This window comes from Acinonyx jubatus, chromosome E1 (assembly GCF_027475565.1).
Source record: "Acinonyx jubatus isolate Ajub_Pintada_27869175 chromosome E1, VMU_Ajub_asm_v1.0, whole genome shotgun sequence".
Lineage (NCBI taxonomy): Eukaryota > Metazoa > Chordata > Mammalia > Carnivora > Felidae > Acinonyx > Acinonyx jubatus.
The window spans coordinates 6,723,328-6,745,655 of NC_069397.1; the positions used below are offsets into that span (position 1 = coordinate 6,723,328).

The window sequence follows — 22,328 nt, forward strand, 5'->3', positions numbered from 1 at the left end:
ACGGGGCGGCTGATCCTCTGTGTCCAGCAGCTACCGCCCGGGGCCTCCTGGGGAACGTCCCTAACCGGCCCTTCCCTCGGTGTCCCCGTGATACCCCAGGGCTTGGCCTGTCTCACACGTCTCCTCTTTTTGTCCTGTTTTCCACCAGGTGGCAGCAGACGTCGAAGTCTTTAGGTTTGTCCGGCAGCTTGCAGCCCGCAGGTGCCAAAGCTGACGCCCTCAGGGAAGAGATGGACGAGGCCGCCAACCGAGTGGAGATTTGCAGGGTACCCGCCCCCCCCACTTTGCTCCTCCTCACCGGGACAGATGGGGGAGCCCTCAGGGAGTCCCTGATTCTTCACCGGAGTTGTAGGAAAACCCTAAGGGTGAGGTCTGGTTGACCTGAACGTCCCCAGGCTTGCCCACGGGCATCCCCAGAGCCAGGATGAGCCCTAAGAGTTGGGGCTTTGTGCCCCCCCCCTCCACTTTGCTCCTCCTCACGGGGACAGATGGGGGAGCCCTCAGGGAGTCCCTGATTCTTCACCGGAGTTGTAGGAAAACCCTAAGGGTGAGGTCTGGTTGACCTGAACGTCCCCAGGCTTGCCCACGGGCATCCCCAGAGCCATGATGAGCCCTAAGAGTTGGGGCTTTGCGCCCCCCCCACTTTGCTCCTCCTCACGGGGACAGATGGGGGAGCCCTCAGGGAGTCCCTGATTCTTCACCGGAGTTGTAGGAAAACCCTAAGGGTGAGGTCTGGTTGACCTGAACGCCCCCAGGCTTGCCCACGGGCATCCCCAGAGCCAGGATGAGCCCTAAGAGCTGGGGCTTTGAGGTGACCTAGACTGGGGTGGGGTTGGTGGCAGTGGTGGGTTATCAACAGGGTTCCTGCGTGGCTGGCAAAGAGGAAATGGCCTTGGCCTCCGTGCGAAGCGTTTGTAGGGCGCTCTGAGTCCCACAGGATGGATTCCGGGCTGGAAAGAACAGTCGAGAATCTAGACCGTAGGCGAACCTTGACTCACTGCCGGTATTAAATTGTTTAGCTTCTGGTTCACCCTTTAATGCTCCCTGAGCCCTTTTATCCGTCTCTCGCCTCCCGGGACACAGTTAATGATGACGCTGGAATGCTGACCGAGGAGATAGTCATGGACGAGAGACGTTCCCTCTGGTTTAAGAGAGAGGAATGTCTCGTTCTGAGGAGTAGGTGTCTTGGAGCTGATAGGCGTTAATTGGCAATGTGCCGTTTATGGAGCTCTGTGTCTATGCACATCTGTATGCATGCGCTCAGGTCCGTTTGGGTTCAGAACCGGGGAACAGTCTATGCACGTCTGTATACGTGCGCTGAGGCCCGTTTGGGTTTAGAGCCGATAAACAGTCTATGCAAATCTCTCTACGTGCGCTCAGGTCCATTTGGCTTTAAGTCCAAGGAACATTTTATGCACATCTGTATGCGTGCGCTCAGGTCCGTTTGGCTTCAGTGCGAGGAACAGTCTATGCACATCTGTACTCGTGCGCTCAGGTCCATTTGGGTTTAGAGCCGACAAACAGTCTATGCACTTCTGTATACGTGCGCTCAGGTCCGTTTGGGTTTAGATCCAAGGAACAAGCGTGTCGTGTTCCTGGAAGTATGCTGGGAACCAGGTGTCTTTATCTCCTGCGCTTTTAGCGGAGAATAGCCACTTTGCATGCAGCCATCTCTGATCTTTGTGGCCTTTTCTAGTCTCGGCCGCTGGCCCGTGGGCGCATCCTTTTACAGCGCAGGTGGCTTTGACCTTGCATTCAGGTGACGTTCAGGGTCAGATAGCATTTCTCTCTGGAAATTAGCAACACTGGCCAATCTGTCAAGGACTCATGATCTCTCCATCTGCAATGCTATGGAATCCAGCAAAGTAAAACTTTGAAATCCTTCATCAGATCCAGGACTCCTCGTGAGTAAGTACAGCTCATTTGCCATCGTAACGTGGCAATGTGTTCCTTAGGTAAGAATCTTGTTTCTTGGGGCACCTGGGTGGCTCAGTCAGTTAAGGGTCTGACTTTGGCTCAGGTCACGATCTCGCAGTTCACGAGTTCGAGCCCCGCGTCAGGCTCTGTGCTGACAGCTCAGAGCCTGGAGCCTGCTTCAGATTCTCTGTCCTCCTCTCTCTCTGTCCTCCTCTCTCTCTCTGTCCCTCCCCTGCTTGTGCTCTGTCTCTCTCTCAAAAATAAATAAAAACATTAAAAAAACCCTTTTTTTTAAAGAATCTTGTTTCTTACAAAATTATACCTTAACACACAAGAGACGGTGGTGTCGAGGGGGTGCTGGATAAGACTATCCAACTACATCAGAACAGAACTCTAATACCTTCATTGGTCCATGCCTTTTTACAATTGTTATTTTTACCAAAAACTATGTTAGTTTCCTCTTCAAGGGTTAAAAAAGTGATACAATTTACCATAACCAGTGAAAAAGTACAAAAACATATCAAGAAAAGCACCAGTAATTCCCCCCCCCCGCCCCATTCCTGCCCAGCAACCCTTTTGCTTCCAGAGAGGATGACCAAGTCCCCCTGCTCACCGATATTTATTTTCAAATTTGTTTAATGTGTCTTTATTTTTGAGAGAGAGAGAGACACAGCATGAGCAGCGGAGGGGCAGAGAGAGAGGGAGACACAGCATCTGAAGCAGGCTCCAGGCTCCGAGCAGTCAGCAAAGAGCCCGACACGGGGCTTGAACCCACAAACTGTGAGAGCATGACCTGAGCCAAGATCCAAGAGTCAGGGGCTGAACCGACTGAGCCCCAACAATCTTCGAATTGGTGTGTTTAGACCATTGATGTTTAAGTGATTATTGAATATGGTAATACCTACCATAATTCTTCCTGTTTTCTACTTGTTTCTCTTCTTCTCTGTTACTATTTTTGCTCTCAGAGTTTCTGCCTTTTGAGGCTTCACTTTAGCCTTTCAGGTGGCTTTGCTTTTTCTCCTTTCTCAGTCTATTAATTATACTTTTCTTAGGGTTTACGTTTTTAGTGGGAGCCCATTTGCAATATATATTTATAACGCATCCAAGTCCACTTTGGAAGAGCTGTTTAGCATTTCCCATATAGTGCAAGTATGTCTCAGTGAGAAAATACCCCTGGTTCCTTCCACTGACTTGTACGTAAGCATTCGTAAGCACAAGTGTGTTTATATGACTGTATCCATGTAATCATACACCGTGCAATCATGTGTGTTTATCTCAATGCATGGATACGTTCACATATGCGTAAATACATTGTTGCTTGCAAATTTATCCTGTAGATTAAGCATGAGAAAAATAAAAGTTTTATGGTATCTTCACTTAGTCCTTCTCTAATGCTCGTCCTTTCTTTGTGAGTGTCTGAGTTTCTGACCTTTACCTTTTTCATTCTGTCTTAAAGAACATTTTTTTTCACACATTTCTTATAAGACAGGTCTGCTGGCAACAAATCCCGTAAATTTCTTCAAATCCCTTTAAAAAAAAATTTTTTTTTAATGTTTTACTTATTTTTGAGAGAGAGAGATAGAGCATGAGTAGGGGAGGGGCAGAGAGAGAGAGGGAGATGTAGAATCTAAGCAGCCTCCAGGCTCTGAGCTGTCAGCACGGAGCCCGATGTGGGGCTCAAACTCATGAGCCGTGAGGTCATGACCTGAGCCGAAGTTGGGCGCTTAACCAACTGAGCCATTCAGGCACTCCTCTTTAAGTCCCTTTTGAAAGTAATTTTGCAGTGTATGGATTTCTAGATTGGTGAGCTTTTTTTTTTTTCCCCCTCTTCTCCATACTTTAAATATTTTACTCTACCCTCTTCTGGCTTTGCATGTTTTCTGAGGAGAGGTCAGATGTAATTCTTATCTTGTGTTCTGCTAAAACTTTTTTAACCTCTGGCTTCTTTCAGTATTTTTTCTTTGTTTTTGATTTTCTGAAGTTTGAATATGCTATGCTATGCCTAGGTGTCTTTTTTTTTTTTTTTTTACTAAAATCCCTAGTATCCCAACTCAATCTTGCTAATATTTTTTAATTTAACTATAAGAACGGGGTGCCTGGGTGACTCAGTTGGTTGAGCGTCCAACTCTTAATTTTGGCTCAGGTCATGATCTCACGGTTCATGAGATCAAGCCCCACATTTGGCTCTGTGCTGACAGTGTGGTACCTGCTTGGAATTCTCTCTCACCCTCCCTCCCTCCCCCCCCCCCATGTAAATAAAAACTTAAAAAGAAATTCTTTTAAATAAATTTAACTATAAGGAAATACAAACCCAGAATTAATTTTAAACTGCAGAATTTATCCTAAGGAAATAATCGAGACGGGTGCAAATCTATACGAACACATGCTTTCCAAGTGTTGTAATGAAAAATTAGAAACACAGTATCCAGCAACAGACTGGTTGGTCTGTTCAATATGTGGTCCATTCATACATTAAATGTCATGTGACCGTTAGAAAGATTGTTTCTCTGGGGGGGGTGGGGGGGGGAATAAACTGCAACATGGTCTGGTCCCATTTTTGTAAACCAACCATACAAAGTGTGGGACTGATGAAAATAGATATAATGTGAGCAGACATCACGTGTGTTTGTGGCGCTCTGTCTGTGTGGTGGGATTGCAGGTGAACTTGGGTATTTACTCCGTGTTTTTTCCGAGCGTGGATTCATCGCGAAAGCAGAAAACAAATGATTTTTAAAACACGTTAAACTCTGGTGATGATTGATTTTTCTTTTCTTTATAAAGGAAATTTGCTCATGATTCACATAAATGGAAATTGGATTTAGTTTTCACTTTCTTTTCTTACAATTCGGCTTATTTGGGACTGTTGTTAACTCAGTAAGATGGTAATCCGATTATACCTTTAAGAAATCCTTTCGTGTTCCTGAGGGCGCCCACAGATGGTCTGTCTGACTTTTCCAACATCATCTTTTGGCACAGCTCAAATGCTGAGTCATCGAAGGTGTACCATTTAGTCTTTCAAGGGGTCCCTGCCTTTCCTCTGTGTGCTGAGCCATTTTCATCATTCGACCCTTTGTTTTTTCCCTGCCTTGACCTACCTCCCTCACGGCTGCTGGTGATGGATGCCTCCTGACCAAAACTGCCATAGGCATGGCAGCTTAAATTGGTTCCTCTAGAAACTGCTGGCTTCAGCAGTCCCACAAAGGCTTTCATTGTAGGAGAGGTCTGGTGAGGGGGAGCTGAGGCTTAGAACCCATTTTACCTGGGGGCGCCTGGGTGGCTCAGTCGGTCAAGCGTCCGACTTCGGCTCGGGTCATGATCTCACAGTTCGTGGGTTCGAGCCCCACGTCGGGCTCAGAGGCTGGAGCCTGCTTTGGATTCTGTCTCCTTCTCTCTCTGCCCCTCCCCACTTGTGCTCTGTCTCTCTCTGCCTCTCAAAAATAAAGTAACGTAATAATAAAAAAAATTAAAAAAACAAAAACCATTTTACCCATGGGGAAAATTACCACACCTTCATTTCTCATTCAGCAAATAGTTCCAAAGCCTCTGCTGTGCAAAGCACATTTAAAACCGTGGAGGACGGGCAGGTGAGATCCTTGAACTCTTTCTTGGTAGCCACTCCCCCCAAATTCAGCACTTACCTAAGATGTTTAGATGAGAACTCCATGTGACGTCGTGCCTGGCACCTAGATTCTTCCCCACGAATGTTAATTCATTTCTTTTTAAAAATCTTTTTAGGGGCGCCTGGGTGGCGCAGTCGGTTAAGCGTCCGACTTCAGCCAGGTCACGATCTCGCGGTCCGTGCGTTCGAGCCCCGCATCGGGCTCTGGGCTGATGGCTCGGAGCCTGGAGCCTGTTTTGGATTCTGTGTCTCCCTCTCTCTCTGCCCCTCCCCCGTTCATGCTCTGTCTCTCTCTGTCTCAAAAATAAATAAATGTTAAAAAAAAAAATCTTTTTAATGTTTATTTATTTTTGAGAGAGAGAGAGAGACAGAGACAGAATGAGTGGGGGAGGGGCAGAGAGAGAGGGAGACACAGAATCCGAAGCAGGCTCCAGGCTCTGAGCCGTCAGCACAGACCCGATGTGGGGCTCGAACTCACAGATCGTGAGATCATGACCTGAGCCCAAGAGGGACACTTAGCCCACTGAGCCACCCAGGTGCCCAGAATGTTAATTCATTTCTTTCCTCTTTCTTCATCCTTTGAAACTGGACCGCGTGTAGCATTGACTGATCTGTGCTTAAAGCTCTCCAAAGAACAGATTTCCCTCTTAACTCTGTGCCTTGTAGGTACAAGAACGCTTCAACAGTGTCTGCTTGTCCAGGGTCCTGGAAAAGGAAACAGATCCCTGCGCATGTTCCAGTGCTCTCCCTGAGCCTGGCTTAATTGGCAGCTGGGGGGGAGGGGGGCTGAGGGTTGTGAGGTTGGTGCAGAATGCTTGGTGGAAAGGGGGGGCAGTCCATGAAACAGCCTCTTCCTGAAGCACGTGGTGGCTCGCCTTCCTTCATTCAGCACCTGGATCCGCTTTCTAGGGCTGTTCTCATAGTTTCCGCAGCTCACGCGTGATAGGTTCTTCTCTGCTCAGCTGAGCGTCTCTTGTAAAGATCTGTCTCTTGCAGAGATCTGGGAGGAACTCTAGAGACCACCTGACTTGGGCAGACAAGTCCAGAGACACGACAGGCTAACAGACATGCTCAGTGATGGAGTCTGTAGTCCTGCCCAAAACATACCATTAACTGCCCCCTTGCCGTGGGCGTTTCCATGGAAGTGACCCACTCTCGAAAGAGAACGCACCCCAGACTCCGATCCAGCAAGAGGCCACTGCCCCCTGACCCCGCGGAGAGCTGGATGGTGCAGGACGGTCAACACCCCGAGACTTGCGCATGACGTGGGCGGAGCCCGCGCTCTTCCCAATGTTGAATCCGCAGCCCTGCTTTGAACCGGCTCAGCGGTCTTAGCCACCTTCCCCCCAACTGTTGTGTTTCCACTTCTCGCCCAGACGCGGGTGACCAACCAGTCAGTGTTGAGGATGAAGGAGAGCAGAGCGGTTCAGGGATCAGGGAGAGGAAGTGGCAGGCCATTTCAGGGAGGGCAGGAGCGCCCCTTGTCCTCGGAGGGGGTGCCGGCCGCGGAGATGTGTGGAAGTGATTTGCACATCACTCCCCCACACCAGCCTTCCTGACTCTGGACTCTGGCTCACGTGTTACAATCCCCGGGGAGACTACCGGCCTAGGTGTTCTTTTCACACTTACTCATCCTCTGGAGTCCTGGTTGGGAGACACAGGGACGCCCATGAGAAAACTTGGCCATGTGTCAGGAATTATTAAAAACGGGATTTCACAGTGGTGAAGGCTCCTGCTTCCTTCAGCGGTGAAGGCTTCCTGTGATGTCTAGACTCACGCGTTAGCTGCTCGGTTGTTTTATGTTTGGCCTCAGTGCTGCGTTTCCCCTCCCGCAGGACCAGCTCTCGGCGGACATGTACAGTTTTGTGGCCAAAGAAATCGACTATGCAAACTACTTTCAAACGGTAAGGGTCCAGAAAGGTAAGAGCCCTTAAAATTTGGTCCCAAGAGGCAGGGTGCGGACAGGAAGGAAAGGGGCGTGGAACCAAATGGTGGAACACGCTATGGGGAAGAATATGGTATTTAATGGTTCTGTCTGTGAATAAATCCTGTCTTCTATTTCCCTTTGCATGGATTTCACTAAAAACCTAAGAGTAAAACTCAACCCATCCGTCCATGCAGATGATTGCAGTTCTGTCGTCTGTAACAGTGGCTCTCAGGGGTGATTTTGTCCCCTCTTCCAGTGGATGTCTGGCCATGTCTGCAGACGTTTGGGGCTGTCACCATTGGGGGAGGTGCACCTAGGGTCAGGAGTGCTGCTGAACATCTTACAGTGCACAGGACAGCCTCCCACAGCAAAGAGTGACTCCATCCCAAATGTCCGTCGGGCCAAGGTTAAGACGCCCTGGTCTATCATAAACAGGGAGCTTGGGAAGCAGATGATAACCCCCCAGCAAATATTTGTTTTTCATTTCGATCTTGGCCAAAGACCATGACAAGTAGGTAAATGATGATTAAGGTGACCTCTCGTCGATGAAAGCAGATTAAGAAACAGGTCTGAGTCACCCATACTTGAATAATCTGGTCCAAATAATTAAGACCCTGGCTCTTTACCAGGGTAAGTGCAAGGCAAGTCAAAAACAAAACAGAACAGGGGCGCCTGGGTGGCTCAGTCGGTTAAGCGTCCAACTTCGGCTCAGGTCATGATCTCACAGTTCTTGAGTTCAAGCCCCACGTCAGGCTCTGTGCTGACAGCTCAGAGCCTGGATCCTGCTTGGGATTCTGTGTCTCCCTCTCTCTCTCTCTGCCGCTGCCCCGTTCGCGCTCTGTCTCTCTCAAAAATAAACGTTAAAAATAGTTTTTTAAAAACAAAGCAGAGCGAAACAAAACCAGCAACAATTCAAAACACTTGAGAGAAAAACCCCAAGTTAAAAATCCAGGTTAAGCTTGCCTGCCTTTAACTCTGGGGGATAAGATGCAAACTTTAAATGATCCAGGAAGTGATGGGGTGATAAGGAAGGAAGGTAAAGAGGAGAAGGAAGAGGACTGGAACATTTACGATGGAAGCGTAGTAGCAGAGGCAAGGGCCGGTCACAGCTGTGATCGGCGAGTGGTCCAGACATTCAGATGAATCCCTTCCATCCTGAAAAAGCACTGATAAGCATATTCCTTCCAACCTGGACGGTTTATTTAAAAATAGCAGCACGTTCACAAGTTTATTCCATCGGGTATATGTACGGAGGTAATATTTTAAAATTTCTTAAATGAATGACCTTTTTGACATTCCAGAGCCACCTTGGACTGCCTCCTTCCTACTTATGGACCATTTATTCTGGTGCTCGGATTTTTTTTTTTTTTAACTCATGTTAGTTTTTAGGTTTCACTCGGAGGTCAAGGTTATCTACTGTCCGCGTCGAGCATTTAAACAGAGCGGTTTCCTCCCCTTCCCCTGGCGCACACACACCCGATGGCGGGGTGGGGGGGGGGGGTGAGGATTCGGAAATGGTGTTGTTCCCTGGGGTTTGTCTGCCCTTATGGACACTTCAGCCGCTGGTTTAGCGGTGGGATGGTCAAAAGTGGGCAAATTGAAAGAATTTGATTTTTGGGGTTGTATCACGAGAGCCAAAGCCATTTCACCACCAAGGGACTCACAGAGGATGCTACATCAAGCCACACACGTTTTCTTTTCTTTTTTCTTTTTTTCAGTTTGTTTTGAGAGAGAGTGAGTGGGGGAGGGGCAGATGGAGAGGGAGAGAGAGAGAGAGAGAGAGAGAGAGAGAGGGAGAGGGAGAGAGAATATCCGAAGCAGGCTCCCTGCTGTCAACGTGGAGCCTCATACAGCACTCGAGCTCACGAACCATGAGACCACGACCTGAGCCAAAACCAAGAGTCGGTCGCTTACCCGACTGAACCACCCGGGCGTCTCAAGCCACACGTTTTCTGATCACTTACATATCAAACCCATTTTGCAGAGGGGTGCCTGGGTGGCTCAGTCGGGTAAGCGACTGACTCTTGGTTTCGGCTCAGGTCATGATCTCACAGTTCATGGGATCGAGCCCCATGTTGGGCTCTGCACTGACCACACAGAACCTCCTTGGGATAGTCTCTCTCTCTCCCTCTCTCTCTCTCTGTGCCCCTCCCCAGCTCGCTCGCGCGCTCTCTGTCTCTCTCAAAATAAATAAAAAACTAAAAAAAAAAAAAAAAAAAAAGCTGTATAAACTCACCTTACAGAAACCAAGATCCATACAGACTAGCATACAGCTCGGTCTTCCAGGGAAACGGAATTTCCAGGCAAATCTCTAAGTGCGTTTCCCACTTGTGTTTTCCTATCACTTTCCTCCCTTTGCTGCTTTTGCTTGGAGGATGGGGTGCCAGGCGAGGTCCCGTCGCCGTGGAGGCTAGCTCTCCGTGTCAGGCTCCCGGCCTGGGGTGGTCCCCCTGTTCCTTCGTGGTTCTCCGGCTCCCCGAGATTTCCACCTCTGGCGAGTTCTCTGCTGCCGAGGCTCGGTGGGGGAAGCATGCCGCAGCCGTCACATTAGGTGGATGAGAGAGCAGGGGACTCGCGCCTCCTTGCAGGGCACCCCGCCGGGGCCAGCCTCCTGTGCGCCCCACCCTCCCGCGAGCGATAACCTTGTCCTTGTGTCTTCTCAGCTAATAGAAGTGCAGGCGGAATACCACAGGAAGTCGCTGACGCTCCTGCAGGCTGTGCTGCCCCAGATAAAGGCACAGCAGGGTGAGTGAGCTGGGGGGTGGGGGAGCCCGAGTGCCTCGTGAGCCGAGACCGGTCCCTGTCTTCCAGCCCCCACCTTACGCTCTCTCAACAGAGCCACATCTGTTTATTTATTTTTTTAATTTTTAAGTGTATTTATGTCGAGGGAGCGGGGGGAAGGGGCAGAGAGAGAGAATCCCAGGCAGGCTCCATGCTCTCAGCACAGAGCCTAATGTGGGACTTGAACCCACAAACCTGAGATCACGACCTGAGCTGAAATCAAGAGTCGGATGTTTAACCGACTGAGCCGCCCAAGCGCCCCGACAGAACCACATTAGGTTGAGCTTCTGGAACTTCGAAGGCTGGTGCCTTGATCTAATGGCGCACTCACACACACGGCCCCCACGACGACGAGACGAGTTGGGGGCTGTGCCCCATGGAGGCAGGCCGGGCAGTCTGGACACAGCTAGCCAGCCATCTGCCCCACCCAGTCCTGTCTCCCTCATCCCCAAACCACAAAAACGGGGACCTAACTGGTCCTCCATGTGTTTGATGGTCAGGAAGATCTGACCGGAGGGCAGACGTATTCGAGCACAAGTGACCTTCGCTAACTGCCCACTGGCCTCTCTCGCTTGCCCCGCTCAGAGGCCTGGGTAGAGAAGCCTTCCTTCGGGAAGCCCTTGGAGGAGCACCTCATGATCAGCGGCCGGGAGATCGCCTTCCCCATTGAGGCCTGTGTGACGATGCTGCTGGAATGTGGAATGCAGGAGGAGGTAGGTCTGGGCGCGGCTCGACCCCACCTGAGCAGGGGTCTTCCTCCCTGTGACCGAGCCTCCAGGATCTCCTTCTCTCTGGCCCCCAGCCACGCAGACGTGTGACGATACGGGGCAGCCCCCTCCCTCCCCAGCACACACACTGGTCCTGCTTCCTCCCATAAGCTTTTACTTTTCAGAGAGGGAAGGAGGCTTGTGGGAGGTGGATAGCACTGGCCTGAGGAACTTCCGGCCACACCCCAGGATCCCGTCTTCATATTGAGCAGGACGTGGCCATGCTGCGGCTGCTGCCTCCTCCTCCTCCTCCTCCTTCCTCCTCCCCCCTCCTCCCCCTCCTCCTCTTCCTCCCCTCTTCCCCTCCTCCTCCTCCTCCCCCCTCCTCTCCCTCCTCCTCCCCCTGTCCTCCATCCTCCTCCACCCTCCTCCTCCTTCTCCTCCCCCCTCCTCCCCCTCCTCCTTCCTCCTCCCGCCCTCCTGCTCCTCCTCCTCCTCCCCCCTCCTGCTCCTTCCTCCTCCCCCTCCTCCCTCCTCCCCCTCCTCCCTCCTCCCTCTCCTCCCTCCTCCCCCCTCCTTCCTCCTCCACCCTCCTCCTTCTTCTCCACCCTCCTGCTCCTTCTTCCTCCTCCCCCCTCCTCCTCTGCCTCCTCTCACCTCCTCTTCCTCCTCCCCCTTCCTCCTCCCCCCTCTTCCTCCCCCCTCCTCCTCCTTCTTCCTCCTCCCTCCTCTTCCTCCTCCTCCCCCCTCCTCCTTCCTCTTCCTCCCTCCTCTTCCTCCTCCTCCCCACTCTCCCTTTCCCCCTCCCCCTGCCTCTTCCCCCTCCCCCTGCCTCTTCCCCCTCCCCCTTCCTCTTCCTCCTCTTCCTTCTCCTCTTCCTCCTTCTCCTTCTCCTCCTCCCCCCCTCCTCCTCCTTCTCGTCTTCCTCCTCCTCCTTCTCCTCCCCCTACTCTCCCCTTTCTCTTCCCCCTCCTCCCTCCTCCTTCTCTTCCTCCCCCTCCTCCCCCTTTCTCCTCCCCCTCCTCCTCCCCCTTCCTCCTCCTTTCTCCTTCCTCTTCCTCCTCTCCCTCCTCCTCCCCCTCCTCCAACCCCCTTCTCCCCCTTCCTCTCCCTCCCCCCTCCTTCTCCTCCTCCTCCTCTTCCTTCTCATCTTCCTCCTTCTCCTCCTCCCCCTCCTCCCCTTCCTCCTTCCCCTCCTCCCCTTCCTCCTCCCCCTCGCCTTCCTCCTCCCCCCCTCCTCCCCTTTCTCCTCCCCCTTCTCTTCCTTCCTCCTCCCCCTCCTCCCCTCCTCCTCTTATTTTCACTGCTTTATAAGCTCCCCCATTTCAAAAATAGACCTTTTAGCCTTTTTGATCACAACTCTCTCATAGCCTGAAAACATGATTGATAGAGACGTTAGGAAGCACTTCTTAAGAGCCACATGTGAAGACGTCTATGGGAAAGCGGCGACTGTCGTTTTATTGCTGCGTAAACCATTTCCTGGGAGGCAGCCCTCACGTTTGGTTTCTTCTGTAGGCTTATTTTGAAGTCTCAACAACATTTTCCTTTGATCTGACCAGCCGGTCGATATTCAGGGCGTGCCAGGCATTTATCTCCGAGCAGAGTATAAAAGGGGACGTGGTGGCTTTCGAACTTACTGGTTCAAAACCTGATTAATTCGGAACAGTTGCAAGTCTGTAAGCGAGCACGGGGTCCCATGCGGCAAACTGAGGGCTGCACAAGACAAGGAAGCCAGTGAATGCTCAGACGCGCGTTGGCCCCCTCTTCTGTGCCAGGCATGTTCGCACGCCGGCCATTCCAGACGAACCACGTTTTAAGTGCTGGCCGTTTTCATGTCTGTTATCGGTTACCAGATGAAGGGGTCTGTATGGTCCCTGAGCCATAGCTTCACGGTGGAAGGTAAACTGGGTTGTTGTTGTATTGTTTTCCCCCCCTTCACTTCTTGGAATTATGGAAAACCTGAAACACGTAAAGACAAGATGATGAGCCTCATCACCCAGCTTATGGACGGTCCCGTTTTGTCTCTCCCTCCGATCCTGCCCCCCAACGCCTGCCTTGGATAATTTGAAGCCAATCCCAGACCGTTCTGTGATTTCATCTGTAATATTTCAGGACGTTTCTCTAAAAGATGGGGAATGTGCAATAGTTCTGTATAACCCATAACTTAAAAATATCATGTGCAAAACGTAAAAATAATTTGTTCATATCTTGAAGTATAACATTTCCAAATTATCAAAACACACTCCAGATGCCAAGAAAATTCAATGATAGACACAGATTTTAAAAAACACACACACAAGAGATCAAGAAAAACACAGGACTTAACATAAAATATATTATGGAACTACAAAAACATTATTTGTTGTGATATAAATGGCCACCACTCACTCTTTAAAAGAAAAGAGGCTTGGGGCACCTGGGTGGCTCAGTCGGTTAAGCGTCCGACTTCGACTCAGGTCATGATCTTGCAGTCTGTGAGTTCGAGCCCCACGTCGGGCTCTGGGCTGATGGCTTAGAGCCTGGAGCCTGCTTCCGATTCTATGTCTCCCTCTCTCTCTGCCCCTCCCCCACTCATGCTCTCTCTCTTTCTCTCAAAAATAAACATTAAGAAAAATTTTTTTTAAGGAACCAAATAAAAAATCTATAGGCTTCTATTTGACGACCCTACTCCCTTCTCTTTGATGTTGTCCATCACCAAATGCTATTGGTTTTCCTCCACGGTAGGGGCATGGTTTTATGACGATCCAACCCATTTCTTTAACACATGCTGTAGCTTGCTCTTGGTCACAGCAGCCTTATTGATGCACCAGTCCAAACGTGTATGGAGTCCTTGCATACATGCCAGAGAGCTTCGGATATCTACTTAGAAGGGAGTTAGCGATCTCAGCAGGCCAGAAACTCAGTATTTCAGACCAGGAACGTTTTCTTCCGAAGAAAACTTGGAGATCTGAACCATGGCCATGAAAGGTTGAAAGGCCGATTCTGCCAGCCCGTTTCTCACCCCTGGGGGTGGCATCACAGAATGTAAGGAGCCGAGAAGCTGAAGCCAAACTTTTCATCCCATGCGTGACTTGGGGGTTCGCTTCTAACTCTGACCTGTAATCGCCCCTCCGCACACCCGTCTTCTTCTCTTTCTCTTCAGGGCTCACTTTTGAACAGAGCACAGTGGTTCACTTGGAAGACAGGGCATTGATTCAGAACTTGAAGAATGAAACCCGGAGGGACCAAAGGAGGCATTGCTCCCTCACAGACCATCCCTAGTTTGCCCGTCCCCTGAGGACATAGACTTTGTCTCTCAAGTAGAGCCCTGTGTCTCCCAAAACACACACACACACACACACACACACACACACACACACACACACTCACTCACTCCATAGACCTTTTTGTGTTGAGCTTCCTAGCCTTCCACGTCTGATCACGTATCCCTTCTCCAAAATATATCTTAAATACAAAAGAACAAGAAGTTGGGGAGTGCCCAGGATTCATTAACTCAACAAATACTTACCAAGCCAGAATGACGGGTCACCCCATCCAAGCACTGGGGACACAACAGTGGGTGAGGCTCAGTTCCTGCTCCAGAGTTGCTTACGTCTAAAGGAGGAGCAGACATTCAGAGAGCAGGCAGCTGCCATATTGGAAAATGGTGATGGGAAGAAGGCAGCAAGGAGATTTTGGAGGAAGGGAGTGGGGAGACTTCCTGTTTGTTCGCCTTGCTCTTGTGCCCTTCCCTTGAGTTACGGCGCTGTGCGCTGACCCTCTGTGCTGTCGGCAGGGACTCTTCCGGGTGGCGCCGTCTGCCTCCAAGTTGAAGAAGCTAAAAGCCGCCCTGGACTGCTGTGTGGTCGATGTGCAGGAGTACTCAGCAGACCCCCATGCAATTGCAGGTGGGCGCCCACCTCCCCGTAGCAAGGTGCTCCCTTGGGCTGTAGAGGCTCACGGGGAAGGGATCAGCGTGGAGGGCCTGTGGTCACATGACACTTGAACCAGTGGCTCCCAACGTGCTTTCGATGTGTCCTCTCAGGCTCGGTTTTAAGCCTGGTTGCTCGGGCCCCTTGAAGAAAGTTCTCCCCAACGTGCCAAGAGAAGACAAGGTGTTGGTGGGAAATAAAAGGGGGAAGCGAGCGTGATTGGAAGCCCAGGTCCCACCGCCATGCCAGAGCCTCCGATCCGTGCACGTGGGAAACCACATGAGGGTCAGGGAACCCATCCCCACATGTAACCCACATGGGTGATGCTGGCTGGTAGAACTTGTCTGTGCCAATGGCAAGTGGCTCCTAGCCGATGTTGTCTTTGTGTCCAGGAGCTTTGAAATCTTACCTCCGAGAGTTGCCAGAACCTCTTATGACCTTTGAACTCTATGACGAGTGGATTCAGGCTTCCAAGTGAGTACGCCACATTTTTGGAGTGTGCTGTTGGTTGGAGTTGATTTAAGTATCTGCTGAAATTATGAAAGCCTATGTATGCCTTACGAAAGCTTATTAGCCTGTGATCTTACGACTCCACTTCTTGGTATATATCGTGGAGAGATGCTCGAATATGTGCCCAAAGAGGCATGAACAAGGATGCCAACGACAGTGTTATTTGGGATAATGAAAGCCTAGAAGTTAGTAAAGCCTCATTGGTGGGGAATGTGGGGCATGGCCAAATAAATTATGGTGTATCTGCCCTGTTAACATACTCCGCAGTGCTTAAAAGCTCTGTTTGAGCCACTGCTAGCATGAAAAGATAGGAAGACATACTCTTCAGTGAAATAAAACAAGTTAACGAGGACACGTATGATGTTCTGTTGTTTTAAAAAGGAAAAAAAGCACAACATACTCAAAGCAGTACAGTTTTAGGAGTGCTCCATGTAAGTGTAAATGCATAGAAGGTTCTGGATTGTAGTGCTTCCTTCTGGAGAGAAGAGTACAAAGGAGTGGTCACAGAGCCTTGACTCTTATAATCGTTACATCTATATTAATAACAGCTCATTAATAGCTAATATACGGGTGCCTCAGAGGATCAGTTGATTCAGCGTCCAACTCTTGATTCGGGCTCAGGTCATGATCTCACAGTTTGTGGGATTGAGCCCCACATGGGGCTCCACCCTGACAGCACAGAGCCTGCTTGGGATTCTCTCTCCTTCTCTCACTCTGTCCCGCCCCCACTAATAAACAAATAAACTTTAAAAAAATTGCTAATATAAAAACATAATCTCTGGTCAGTGGGCTGGTCTCTGCTGGATGCTTGAGAAGGGACATGATTTCTAGAACTCTCTAGTTGTGGGTTTAGTCTCAAAGCACAGCCAGCTTAGCCTGTCAGAAGGATCACTGGAGTATGTTTATGCTTCCTTGGGCCCTGAAAAAAAAAACCCACTGGCCGAGAGGTGAAGCCAGGCTCATCTGTGTGGTGTTCTAGAAGGCTGGCTCCAATCAAGTTTCAGAGCGCCATGGTTTTGTTTTTTGTTGTTTTTTTTTTTTTTTTTTTTTTTTTTTTTTTCAAGGTGGAGTAGAGACTGTGTATCAGAAAAGCCTGGCCGAGTATCTGGCATGTGTAAACATCTCGCTGTGGAGAGTGGGCGTGAGTTCCGTGACAGTATTAATCACGAGCCATATCTCTGTCCCGTGTTTACGAGGGGCTCGCTGCTGTTATAAGCTCACGATACGCTTTTAACTCATTTGTCACAGTAACCCTTCGAAAGTGGGTTGTGCTATTTTCCCCAGCTGATGGAGGAGGAAGTCGAGTAGAAGAACAGGTGTATGACGTATGAGGGCAGGTTCCCTGGCATCTAATAAACGGCGGAATGGGATCCGGTTCAGGAACCCAAGTGCTCATGTCCGGTACTTGCCGCCTCTCTGGGGCCACCCCATGGTCTTAGGGATGAGGATAAGCGAGACTGTATCCTTCGATGGAAACTGGCCCTTCTATTTCCTGACTGTACGTGTGATCTTGATGACATATGAGCTAGAGAAGGGAGGCAGCCAGGCCTTCAGGTTCTAGCCAGGTCTTGGCATCGTCTGCCCTCTCCCCTCAGACGCTGAACTGAGAGCTTGAGATGAACCAGACGCTCTGTTGAGCGCTTTGTACAGATGCTCCTTTAAACCACTCATGCCAACTGCGGGCAGAAAGTACTCCCATGACCCATTTTACAGATTAGGAAAAGTGAGGCCACATAGAGATTCAGTAATGGGCACCAGATTGCGGGCAGGGTGGAGCTGGGTCTTTAACGGCCTCCCTGCACACGACCCTCTTCGTCCAGCCTTTGGTCAGCTTGCGACCAAATATGATCTGTTAACCTTTCCGTTTCTAAATGGGACATTTGGTCTTCAGTTTCCTAGTAGAAGTGTGTTTTGGAGAATGCTTACCTCTTCCTCAGCCTGAAATGAGGGAAAACCATGTTTCTTGCCATGGTCACGATCTGTGGGAGGACCTCCCTGCCTTGGGCCCCAGGCCAAGGGGTCAAAGCTGGGCCCTCACCCTGCTGACATTTTCCCTTTTAATTTTTTTGGGGAAAAGATTCTTTGAGCAGAAAGGCCTTCCTCACCATGTAAACCTTGATGTAGATTTTCAGGAGAAGCATATACAAACTGTAGTCCTAGAAGCAATTTCTTTTAATTCTCAGAGGGCTTACAAATAAAGTAAAATAAAATAAAATATAAAGTAAAATAGGATAAAGTAAAATAAAATACAGTAAGAATACCTATCTATCAAGGGAGAGAGAGGGAATCTCAAGCAGGCTCCACACTGTCAGCACAGAGCCCGACACGGAGCTCGAACTCACGAACCGCGAGATTACATCCTGAGACAAAGTTGGACGCTTAACCGACTGAGCCACCCAGGCGCCCCGATAGTTGGTTTCTTATACCCACATAGTACGATGACTGGTTAATACGATTGCCAGTGAGATTTCATTGCTTCAAGCTCAACCAGTGACTTTCCCATTTATTTCCCAGTATTCAGGAGCAAGACAAGAGGCTTCAGGCGCTGTGGAATGCTTGTGAAAAATTGCCCAAGGCCAATCACAACAACATCCGGTAAGTGGATGGATCCTGGAGACACGGGATCAGAGTTATTGAGGCCACAGACACTTGGCTTCCCGGCTAATGGTCCTGGTAACTAGCATGCACAGCCTTGTATGGGGTGCCAGGCACGGTTACTGCACAGGCTCTCTTTCCACCCTCAAACAACCCTGCCATTTTGCAAATGAAGACGCAGAATGAAGGGCACTCTATGACTTTGGCGGCCATTGGCTCAGGCAGTTCAGTTCTTTGATTTGCAAGAAGCAAAGCTTAACAGAACCTATTTTAAGATCTTGTGGTTGCAACAACGTGGAGGGAACTAGAGGGTATTATGCTAAGCGAAATTAGCCAGTCAGAGAAAGAGAAACATCATAGGGCTTCACTCATATGTGGAATTTAAGACACAAAACAGATGAACATAAGGGAAGGGGAGCAAAAATAATATAAAAAACAGGGAAGGGGACAAACCATAAGAGACTCTTAAATACAGAGAACAAACTGAGGGTTGCTGGTGGGGCATTGGGTGGGGGGATGGGCTAAGCGGGGGAGGGGCATTAAGGAGGGCACTTGTGATGAGCACTGGGTGTGATATGTAGGGGATGAATCATTGGATTCTACTCCTGAAATCATTATTGCACTATAGGCTAACTAACTTTGGTGTAAATTAAAAATAAACACTTTAAAAAATTTAAAAAGGGGCGCCTGGGTGGCTCGGTTGAGCGTCCAACTTCGGCTCAGGTTGTGATCTCACAGTTTGTGGGTTCGAGCCCCCCATCAGGCTCTGTGCTGACAGCTCAGAGCCTGGAGCCTGCTTCAGATTCTGTGTCTCCCTCTCTCTCTGCCCCTCCCGCTCTCTCTCTCTCAAAAATAAATAAACATTAAAAAAAAAAAAAAAGCCAAGAGCACACTTTATACACTGTATGTTAGCCAATTTGACGACAAATTATATTAAAAATAATTTTTTTAATTAAAAAAAAAATCTTGTGGGTTTGTCGCAAAGGTAGGTGTTCAGGTGCACCTGTGGGAAGCTGACCAAACATGGAGCTGGTTGGCAGACGTGTCCTTGAGCTGGTCTGCACGGAGATGGAGACCGGAGAACGTCCTCCGGTGATCTGGCACTTCGCTATTTTCCACACGTCTCTCACTGTTGCTACGCCTCGATTTCACTTCCCGCCGCTCTGCGGATCTTTTCTGCACCTTCACACTCTCTGCTTCCTTATCCCTTTGGCTTGCCAGCAACTTCTCCTGGCCCTGTCACCTCTCCTCAGTGCTTCCCCAGATGCAGATTTTCAGCGTCAGTGCCTGTCTCCATCTGCCTGAGTATTTCCGCCTTCCTGTTAAAAATCCCAAGAGCCGACGGTGTGGCGGACCCTTAAAAAAATTAAACATAGAGTTACCATACGATCCAACAGTTCCACGTCTGGGTATATCTGTATGTGCCCGATGAATTATTCGAAAGCTGGGACTCGTTGCTCGCACACTAATGTTCATGACAGCGTTATCCGTAATAGCCAAGAGGTGAAATCAGCCCAAATGTCCATCGATGGCTAACAAACAGAATATACATGTAATGCAATATTCAGCCTTTTTAGGAAGGGGATTCTGACACGTGCTACTACATGGATAAACCTTGAGAACCTCGTGCTAAATGAAAGAAGCCAGACGCAAAAGGACCAATACTGTGTGATTCCACATGTATGTGGTACCTGGAGCCATCACGTTCACGGGGACAGAAAGCAAAGGGGTGTTTGCCAGGGCCTGGGGGAGGGGGACAGGAGCCGGGACGTTAGCGTTCAATGGGGACAGAGGTTCTATTCTGGAAGCCACAAAAGGTCTGGAGGATGGTGGTGATGATTGCTTTCCAGTGCAAAAGTACTTAACACTTGAAAATGATCAAGGTGGTAATTTTTTATGTATATTTTACAACAAGCACGGGCGCCTGGGTGGCTCGGTTGAGCGTCCGACTCTCGATTTTGGCTCAGCTCATGACCTCACAGTTCGTGGGATTGAGCCCCATGTTGGGCTCAACACTGACAGCACAGAGCCTGCTTGGGATTCTCTCTCTCCCTCTCTCCCTCTGCCCCTCCCCTGCTCACATGTGCCTTCCCTCCCTCCCTCTCTCTCTCTGTCTCTCTCTGTCTCTCTCTCTCTCTCTCTCTCAAAATAAGTAAGTAAACATTAACAAAAAAAATCCCAAGAGTGATCTAACGTATGGCTCCTTCAATAGTTCCTTGAAATAGAAGTCCTATACTGTTGTGTCCTCTTGGTGGGTGCAGTGTCGTGGTTGTTGGTGTGTTTGTAGAGTCCCACAGCTATCACCCCTAGTTTTTAGACCATCTCAATCGCCGCCATTAGCAGCCGCTGTTCCCGTTAGCAGCCACTCCCCATCTCCCCCCAGCCCAGCCCCCGGCAAACGCTAATCTGCCTTCTCTGTCTCTGCGGAGGTACCTCTCTGGAAACTTCCTCTAGGTGGGCTTGCGCAACATGCACAACATGAGGTCTTTCGTGTCTGGCTTTTTTCACGTAGCATCGTGTCCTCAAGGTTCATCCATGTGGTAGCGTGTGTCGGTATTCTGTTCCTTTTCGTGGGTGAATAGTATTCCGTTGTACGGACAGACCACGTTTCATTCATCCGGTCCTCCCTTGCTGGACATTTGGGTGGTCTCCACTTCTTAGCTGACTTAATACTGTGTACACCTGTGCACAAATGCGTATGTGTGGGTGTATTTCTCTTGGGTACATCTCCAGGAGTGAGTACCTGGCTCGTGTGCTAGCTCTGTGTTTAACTTCTTTTTTTTTTAATTTTTTTTAATGTTTTTTATTTATTTTGAGACAGACAGAGCATGAGCAGGAGAGGGGCAGAGAGAGGGAGACACAGAATCCGAAGCAGGCTCCAGGCTCTGAGCCATCAGCACAGAGCCCGAGGCAGGGCTCGAACCCACGAACCGTGAGATCGTGACCTGAGCCGAAGTCGGACGTTCAACCGGCTGAGCCACCCAGGCGCCCCTATGCTTAATTTCTTTTTCCATTAGCTCTGAAAGCCCCCCTGAGGTTAATCCCACCCCTAGCATGTGGAGGTCCCTGCCGGTGACACCTGGACACTTTGCTTCTCACCTCTGCACACGGGGAGGGTGGCAGGCAACTGAGGTTTGAAGAACAAGAGGGACTTTAGGTCACTAGATAACGGAGTCAAAAGGAAAGATGGGGAATTTCTCTGGCCAGGGTTAGGTGATGTAGATGTTGACAGGTAGCCGCGTCCTGGTATATGAGTCTGTCTGTCTGTAAAGTATTCTCGTGTCCTCTTCCATGATGTGTCTTCATTATAAGGCGGGGTGTATGAGTCTGGCTGTCGGTAAGATGGGCTGCGGGGGAGAGAAGTGTCTGCCCTGTGCTGGGGGAACACGGCTGGGGCTGAGCCCTGGTTCAACCTGGCCCTTGTGACTCCCTTTCAGATACTTGATCAAATTTTTATCCAAGCTATCAGAATATCAAGATGTGAACAAGATGACTCCCAGCAACATGGCAATTGTGTTAGGCCCCAACTTGCTGTGGCCTCAAGCAGAAGGGTGAGTATAGGGCAGAACACGCGAATGGGTAAGGTATGGGGCGGGTGGCAGAGGGCACAACCGGGGCCCCCAGCATATCATCGGCCTCATTTATTTGCCAAGTTCTATTTCTCTCTTGGCCTGCTCAGGTTTCAGACTCAGGAGGAGACCCAGAATTCTGTAGCTCCTTCTCCATGATGGTCTCAGAGCTACGGGTCTGCAGTGAGGGTCTTCTCTGAGCTAATCTGAGTCAGCACCAGGCCAGGCAAACTGTTCCAGGCCTTCCTGACTCTCTCCGAAGAGCGCACATCCCCAGCATCTGGACCTGGGGGATAGAGGGCCGTCTCATAAGAGAGAACAGAGTTGGAAGGCAGACAGTTTTATGTATATTATCCATTGACGTGTCTCCTGTAAGGAGGCCTTTTGTGGTTACCCCGTTCTGAGGAAGGGAAGGAGAGGCTCAGAAAGGTCAAGTGCCCTTGCAAAGAGAAAGCCTACCCTTAGACCTAGGTCTGCAGGCTTCCAGCCCTGGGCTGTGGGGCCAGACGTGCCTCCCCGCCCCCGCCGGTGACCCAGCCCTGCCCCCCTCTGCTCTGCGCTGGCAGGAACATCACGGAGATGATGACCACGGTTTCACTGCAGATTGTCGGGATTGTCGAACCCATCATCCAGCATGCAGACTGGTTCTTCCCTGGAGGTATGTGGCGGCATTGAGGTGTGGGGGTGGGGAAGAACCAGAGTGCTACTGTGGGTGCAAGACTTTATTCTTAAGTTTATTTTTAATTATTTTGTAAGAGAGGTAGTGAGCAGGGGAGGGGGTGGAGAGAGACA

The 22,328-nt window shown here is 49.9% G+C and overlaps 1 protein-coding gene across 5 annotated transcripts in view; it reads left to right on the forward strand.

The window, feature by feature from the left end:
• Positions 1–22,328, forward strand: part of ARHGAP44 (Rho GTPase activating protein 44) — a 176,227-nt gene that overhangs the window by 128,920 nt on the left and 24,979 nt on the right. For all 5 annotated transcript variants that reach the window (XM_027047642.2, XM_027047646.2, XM_027047641.2 and 2 more), the window contains 9 exons: positions 149–266; positions 7,372–7,440; positions 10,127–10,208; positions 10,830–10,957; positions 14,727–14,838; positions 15,255–15,336; positions 17,887–17,967; positions 21,405–21,518; positions 22,103–22,194. In XM_027047642.2, coding sequence (XP_026903443.2) covers positions 149–266; positions 7,372–7,440; positions 10,127–10,208; positions 10,830–10,957; positions 14,727–14,838; positions 15,255–15,336; positions 17,887–17,967; positions 21,405–21,518; positions 22,103–22,194 — 878 coding nt within the window. The remainder of the gene's footprint in view (positions 1–148; positions 267–7,371; positions 7,441–10,126; positions 10,209–10,829; positions 10,958–14,726; positions 14,839–15,254; positions 15,337–17,886; positions 17,968–21,404; positions 21,519–22,102; positions 22,195–22,328) is intronic.